The sequence below is a fragment of the Amphiura filiformis genome, chromosome 8, assembly GCF_039555335.1.
Source record: "Amphiura filiformis chromosome 8, Afil_fr2py, whole genome shotgun sequence".
NCBI classification, from domain to species: Eukaryota; Metazoa; Echinodermata; class Ophiuroidea; order Amphilepidida; family Amphiuridae; genus Amphiura; species Amphiura filiformis.
In genome coordinates, this window is record NC_092635.1 from 32,497,799 (window position 1) to 32,506,132 (window position 8,334).

The 8,334-nt window shown below is 36.4% G+C and overlaps 1 protein-coding gene across 2 annotated transcripts in view; it reads left to right on the forward strand.

Moving 5' to 3' along the window:
* The window catches only part of LOC140158960 (uncharacterized), a 48,908-nt gene extending 47,901 nt beyond the window's left edge, over positions 1–1,007 (forward strand). For both annotated transcript variants that reach the window (XM_072182256.1, XM_072182255.1), the window contains exon 11: positions 161–1,007. In XM_072182256.1, coding sequence (XP_072038357.1) covers positions 161–364 — 204 coding nt within the window. In that variant the 3' untranslated portion in view covers positions 365–1,007. The remainder of the gene's footprint in view (positions 1–160) is intronic.
* The last annotated feature ends 7,327 nt before the right edge of the window (positions 1,008–8,334 follow it).

Below are 8,334 nucleotides of genomic sequence, written 5' to 3' on the forward strand. Positions count from 1 at the left end.
AGATGTCAGACATTACTCAAATGTGTGCCATTTTTTGGGCAATGGAACACAACTCTACTTTAAAAATCGTCGTAAAAAACGAAAAACAAAAACAAAACACGAACAGGTTTTTTTCATCCAAATAATTTTAATGGTTTATTGTTTTTCTTAATAATTGCAGTGCGTTTCCGACGTATCCAATTTTGTTGAGACCTTCATCCAGGTATTGGTCAGCAAATTACAACCGGACTCAATCTGCACAATGCTCGGTCAGTGCGATGCATCAGCAGTACCAGAAGTTCCAGCAGTTCCTGATGTCCCTTACGTTCCAACAGCATCCAAAGTTCCAAGAGTCGAACCAACGACCTGGCCAATCATACCATAAATGTCAGTCAACAAAATAGTGAAATGAAAGACATGTATATATATATTTGAAATGAATTAGTATGTGTGATTTGTCAATAGAATAGACATGTAGTTCCTATTTTATCATCTACATCTTTTTCAAAATGCACTGTTTAAACTGAATCTTTGTCATTAAAGTTGAATTTAGGGAAATTGCAAAAGCATTTTAACTCATGAAGCAGGAAGTTGCGAAGATGTTCAACTTCATCCTCATTATATGAAATTTCAACTAGAATAAAACATTTGAAAGAAACAGTTATAGATATACGTATAAACCTTTTTCTTTTCGATTATTAAAACCTTTATTATAATTATATAGAACAAAGTTTCTATATAATATGCATCGTATCTTATCCGAACAAAAAATATTAAAATTTGGATATAAAACATGGTTAAACATATTCTTTAAGCCTTCTTTAGAGACGATTTTAGCAGTGTTAAAGGTAACCATGGTAACGGTGTATGTCAACTCAAGAACCACCTATCTGTCATTCCACCAACATTTTGTATTTTATATGGTCATTATTTAGACAAATAAGAGAATGGGTATAGATATTTGTATGTTTTTTATATTTTTAATTAAAGCAATTGGTTATTGTGAATAAAATGTTGGAAAAAAAGTTTTTCTGCTTATTTCTAGTAAATATTATCTGTTCTAGTCCTCTGTTCTAGTTTATAAACCACATTGTCAAAAACAATAAGGGAAATACGATTTAACCTTAGGATGATATGAATTACGCTTTCTGCATACCAATACCGTATGCTTCCACCTGCGCTGCATATAGGCCTATACCAATATGCTTCCACCTGCGCGCAGGTGGAAGCATGATTATGCAGAAGGGGCAATCATACATCCTAAGGTTAGATCTTACTTGAAACATCAAACTTGACAATGAGAGTGTTCATAAATACTGTGGTGCGGGGTTGGAAAATATTATAGGGGTCAAGAAAATTTGTGTCCGAAAAAGGAGGATCCAAAAAAGTCAGTTCTTAAGGGGTGGGGTATGAACGTTTGGACAGTATTTATTGTGGGACATTAGAGCACATCAGACATATCGAATCGCATTCTGAATACGAAGAATGTCCTTCTAATATCAAATAATTTTGATTTTTTGAAATTCGCAATGTAATACACTTTTTATGGCAAATCATTAAAAATTGATATTTTTGATATTTAACAGTACTCGAAGTAAACTTTATAAGTCTGATGATTGATACTTAAAGTGTATGTAGGTGGGATGAAAAGCCGACGATCAATTGAAAATTTTGACCTTTCGTATTGAAGATATGGATTTTTTTCCCCAAAACACACAAAAAAATTAGGTCTTTTTGGGAAAAAATCCATATCTTCGATATGAAAGGTCAAAATTTTCAATTGATCGTCGGCTTTTCCTCCCAGCTACATACACTTTAAGAATATATCATTAGATTTATATAATTTACTTCGAGGACTGTTATATATCAAAAATGTGAAAAATGTCAATTTGTCATAAAATTTGTATTATATAGTAAATTTCAAAAAATGAAACCTGATCCATGCCTTGTTAGCTTTTAAAAAATCAATGCCTAAAATGACTTGATGGTTCATGTGTTTGAGGACATAAAATGTGTGTTCAAAGGTATAATTTCCAAGAATGATAGGCAAGGTAATTTTCCCCATAACACGAGCGAGATGACCTGCTACACCCCGTACAAAGGGAATTTCTGAATTGTTTAATTGAATGTGAGGGAAAAGATTGTATAGGGATGATTGCCTAATACATGAGATACGTGCTCCTGTGTCAACTAGACTGGGTACTTTTTGGTGCACATTGCCAAAACACGATTGTACTACATTTTCAGTAGTATTTGCATTTAATGCCTGAACTAGAGGGAATGCAGTGAATTTGAACCATTTTTGCCTTTTTCTTAATTTTCTTGCGGCTTTACCAGACTTAGGCCGTTGTGACCGTCAATACATATTTGTTTGTCTTGCTCGACAAACTCTGATTAAATGTCCCTGCTTCCCACAATAATGACAAGTAACCCTATTAGCAAAGCACTCATTTGGTAAATGATCAGACCTACCGCACTTGTTGCATGACTGCTGTTGCTGCTGCTGTCGCTGAGGTTGCTGCCATGACTGTTGTTGGTATTGGTAACGAGACTGACGCTGTTGGTGATAGTACTGTTGACGTGGCTGACGTTGATTTTGCTGCATCCGATACTGCTGTTGCTGATACTGCTGGGGCTGATATTGCTGAGGTGGCTGAGGCTGATATTGTTGAGGCTGATATTGCTGAGGCTGATATTGTTGAGGCTGCTGGCGCTGGTATGAGCGCTGTTGTGTTCTTATGTCTGTAGCAGGCGATGTTGCATTTATGGTTAATGCCGCCAATTCTTCTTTTACTATACTCAGCTGGTCGGCAATTGCTGCCTTGACAGTGTCTGCAATGTCCTGCGGGTCCGGTTGAGCTAAAGATTGGGCAATCCTTGCCGCATTGATTGCATCTATTAAGCCTGCCGGCTGGTCTTTGATGACGCTGGCCCTTATCTTGGGCCGGAGGCCACGAATGAAACTTTCTAACATTTGTTGCCCGTCGATGTCCAGTTCTCCGCAACGTTTCTCAATGTCCTCGGCATAGCTTTCAACAGTTTCATTTGGTCCTTGCCGCCGCTCGGCCAGTTGAGCCCGTAGCGCCCATGCCAATCCATCGTGCTGCATATATTTATCGTTAAATGCAGCTTGCAAAAGCTGCAAGTTGTTCTTTGTCCCATTTGGCAACTGCCTATACCACGTATAGGGTGCATCGCCCAAGTACAACCCAACATTGGTTAGAGTTTGTTGTGGGTTCCAACCCTTGCTATTTGCGAATATAGCATATTTCTCCAGCCACACTGCTGGAGCCACATCATTGTACCCGGTAAATTTGCGAAGGGGTACATATCTGTGCTCTAATGCTGCCGCTGCCATTGTTCTTGTTTTAGAACGAGTAATCATAAAATACAGTACGAACGCCGGATCTCCACCAAATATAACCGGGCTTTATGAGGTCTGTTGATGTTGGTCTGGGGAACTAACTCAGGTAGAGACTTGATGAAAATACGAAGTTAATATTCCTTTTGCTTGAGTATGATATTTATTTGAGATCCTTCTTCTTCAACTTCCAAAACTTAACTAACTCTCAAAACACATTTCTTAACCCACATCACATACATCCAACTTAACCATCCAATCATCATGTAGGAAACCATCACTTTCCTAGAACTCATCTTAATTGTTTTACCATGATACAGTAGGCTAACTTTGTTTGTACTATTTGTCTTAAGAAGATGGTGGGCGGTAGCTTCCTTTAATAAAACCACCTTATGAAGGATATACACTTTTGTACTCGGAAAAGGATGAAAGTAACATTTTTGGCCTAGATTGTGGTTGTTCGTAATCACTTTTGTGCCAAGTAAGTCATGAGAACCATAGTTGACTGACCATTGTGATCATTACTCATCCATCATCAAGGTTTCAAATATAGGAAAACATATACATTTCTAAACCATGCTAATTAACTATATAAAATACTTAGTAATCATTATCATAACCAATTAATAACAAAACAAAACAAAAGTAATAATCAACAGTTTCTTTGGCCTATGATACTTGTTTATCAGGGGCGTAGCCAGCTTTCTTGGTAAGGGGGGCAAAATATAAATTTCGGGGCAAAGACAAAAAAATACTGGTTGCATCATTTTGACCCGGTATTATCAGTGGGATACATACATAATCACCCTTTTCTTATAGCGACTGTAGAAGTAGAATACATGTAAAGTCTTTGAGATTCCAAAAAGGCTTTAATGGGACACTGGTAGCGCGCCAAAAATGTATTTTACACTATTTTGGGCCATAATCGTGGTAAAAAAAGGGCTTTATTGGTACATATGCGCGCGTAGCGGGCAAAAATTTTGTATGCCCTTGCTCTTTTAGTATTTTTTTATATTTAAAACTTTTGACCCCCCCCCCCTCCTTTTGTAACCAAAACTTTTTGCCCCCCCTTTGTGCAACTCAAAACTTTTTGTGTCCCCCCCCCCACACTTTGCCCAGCCCCCCCCCCACCAAAGTATTTATGAACGGTCCCTAAGTCAATAATTGTCACAGTTACCGTTTTTCGGAATAGTAATGTTGACCCCTTTTGAAATTTTAACCAATACGGCACTGATCTGATATGTAGGGTAAGCTGAGCCACTTTTTACATTTTTACCCATGATTATGCAGAGATGGAGCCGGGAGCTGGAGGTGAGATGCCTTAACTAAATATCATATAGCCTACGTAGAACTTTGAAGTGTTGAATTAGTTAGTAATTTTACATTATTTTTGCGACGTTTTGTGAAAGGTTTAGAAAAAATGGCAAAGTGGCTCAACTTACCTGCCATGCGTGGTAAGTGTTGAGCCACTGAGACAGGTAAAAGAAATACACTTACCATGCTTACATTTCCAGAAAAAAACCCACAAAAAACCCACAAAAAAACCCCAGAATACCGTAATATTTCTGTGTATATACCGATACATTTTTCATGTAAATAGGTTTATGGGCCCAAACTTTAATTATTAAGTGATTTTTATTACATTTTACAAAAAACAAAAAACAAAAACAATAATTTTCAGAAAAAAAATTCTGTTTGTGCCCTATGGTGACGATTGTAAACTAAACAAGCCCTGACCCCCTCCTGACTAAAAATATTAATGCCCATCTACATACTCTAACCAAACCACCAAAAAATTTTCAAGTTTCAGCCCAATATTGAAAATCTTCCTAAGCCAATGCTGGATGGAGAGGCATGAGTGACGTAATATCTGAACAATATACCGGTAGGCCTACATGATATATAGGGCAGTTAAATAGGCCTATGCGTTTTAGGTAGTCTTTGATTTCCCTTCTTTTGGGGCGTGGCCCGGGCGTGGCTCAACAATAGCTGGTAGCTAAATCAACTTATATTACCATGATGATGTATATAGGCCTACCGATTAATGCCCATCTACATACTCTGACCAAACTTTGCTCTGACAGAAATATGCCGTTGTGTTCCGGGGTTGTATTTTTGTTGTTTTGTTTGTTTTGATTTTGTTGTTGTTATTGTTTTCAAAAGAAGTGAAAAACAATGACTTTTGATGCAGTTTTCTCGGGAGTTTTCTTAATGCAAGTGAGTCGAGTGTAACACCAGTGTCCAGACATAGGCATAGGCTTAGACATAGGCTATGTCCAGACATAGGCTTAGGAACCGGGGGGCTCAACCCCCTCAATAATTTTGGTGCTGGGGCTGGCATACCTTTCAGCCCCCCCCCCCCCAATATTCCAAGGTGAAGTTAAAAAATTGTGATAAACTATGGAGGGAAAATGGGTGTTTGTGACCTATATTTTGCAAAATTTTCTGACTCCAAGGGGGAAACCCCCCTCGGTCACCCCAGGGTGGCCCACCAAAATTTTTTCAAGTTTCAGCCCAATATTGAAAATCTTCCTATAAGCCAATGCTGGAGAGGCATGAGTGACGTAATATCTGAACAATATACCGGTACATGATATAGGCCTATAGGGCAGTTAAATAGGCCTATGCGTTTTAGGTAGTCTTTGATTTCCCTTCTTTTGGGGCGTGGCCCGGGCGTGGCTCAACAATAGCTGGTAGCTAAATCAACTTATATTACCATGATGATGTAGGCCTACCGATTGTCCCGATACCGTAAAATGGGGTAACTTTGGGCATTTCCCAGAGTTTTTAAACCACTGCTTCCAAACAAAACCAATTATAATTAACTCTTTTTTATGACATTAGGGTTCCCTTCTACACCTTGAAGTTGAAAAAGATTTTTTAACAATTTTGTAAGGGTGCCCTAGGGGTTAAAAATAGCCTGACCAAAAGTTACCCCACATTTGGGGCAACTCAAGTTGATCAGAGTGTACATTCCATGAAGAAAAAAAATCAAAAAAATTGATCTTCGCTTACAAGGTTTTTTTTGTGTGTGTGACATTTGACCCCTTGCAAAATTAATCAAGCACACATCCTTGCTCACAAATATCAATTTTTATTTTTTCTGAAAAAAATGTAAAAAAATGCTGACATTTTTGGTCCATGAATCCTGATTTTTCGTAAATTTCGAGGAAATTGGACATGAGCGACTATTATTTCTTCCAAACATATTATTTCTTAACAAATTGACACCAAATATGACTGTACGAAAATATGCCCGGGAAAATAGGGCCTATGACCATTTAGAAAAATATATTTGACCGACCAAAGTTACCCCCATTTTACGGTAACCCGCAACATAATTAGTGGGGTCCACTATACGGGGGGTAATATTTTTTGACCAAAATAGGGGGGATTATGACCGTGCGTAGTTGTTGAAAGACTGAAGGATACAGCTACCACACGGGGCTACCACCCCCCCTTTTCCGAAGAAAAAATCCCTTAAAATCACAAAATGGTTATTAAAAACCTGAAAAGACCGTATTTATCAATGTTATGAATGTGGCAACTGGAATAATATCAGAACACAAGCATGGAATAATTGATAGGAAGAGGCACTCCCTAATTAGCATGAGGCCGCATTCTTATTTAAATTAGCCATTGTGTTATAAATTCATATTCATGTTTACCAGTAGCACTTTACACCACCAGGTAGGGTAAGCCATGAATAATTTAGTGTTGTAAAGTCAAATAAGCTTCATTCTTTCCAGTCTTGAACAAAATAGTAGGCGGAGGCGGGAATCGATCTCGGTACCTCTCGGTTGAAAGGCACAGCGTGCGACCACTACGCCAAGTAACTCTCTGCTGTGAGACGTGTGATTTTAATCCTTGATATTGCTCAATGGAATAAATCGTGAAATTAAATCAATAATAAAAGAAGCAGAGTTTTATTTTGGGCTCAAATTGGAGACAGCTCTACTAGAGAAAAGGGAAAATATTTGTCTTTGCTCTAAAGAAAATATTTAAGTTAGAAAATAATCAAATAAATTTAAATAAATATTTTGAAACAGAATGTTATGCCTCTATTGGAAAAAAATATATTACAATAACTTGTGTGTACTATAATTTATTATTTATTTATTATTACTTACTTACTTACTTACTTACTTACTTACTTACTTACTTACTTACTTACTTACTTACTTACTTACTTACTTACTTACTTACTTAATTTATTTATTATTTAATCACTAACATTTATACTCACTTCATCACTCACTCACTTAAAATTAATCTCATTCTGATGACAAAACAACCAAATTAATTATATCATGAACAATATTATTTAAATTATTAAAATTTTGTAAATTTGACCAAATATTTTTATAATTGTCCCAGAAAGATTAATTTGATTGTAGGTGCATGCAGTAGAAAATAGTCTAAAGACAATATATGCACAGTTTAAGGCCTTTTATGGTGGGTATACTTTTGGAGCTACATTTTATTTCAGGTCGAAATATGGTGAAAAAAATGAAATGTGTAAAAACGCGTTTGAAAATTAAAAAAAAACGTTGTTTTTAAATTTTTTATCCGATTTGCATAACTTTTGAAAGTTTGTTTAATGTATTATCAAAAGTGCATTATGTTAATGTGTCTAATAATGAAAAACACATTGATATAATGATGATTTTTTGATTTCTCTTGACACCTGTCTCACTTTAATTTCAAATGGCAATTTATTGCTCGCATTTATTTCAGAAAAATTAATTCATCCACCAATGCCAAGAAATCTACCGTCACCACTGTCTATTTTACCATAATGACAGATTCAGTAATCATCCATCTTACAAAATAATATTGTGTGAAATAATATATGGTCAGTAAATCAATCAACCAATCAACTCCCTCCTCTCAATTACTCTTGCATTCATTCATTTACCTGTTATACCTTCACACTTTATTCCAACAATCAATCATCAATCAATCAATCAATCAATTCATCAATCAACCAACCC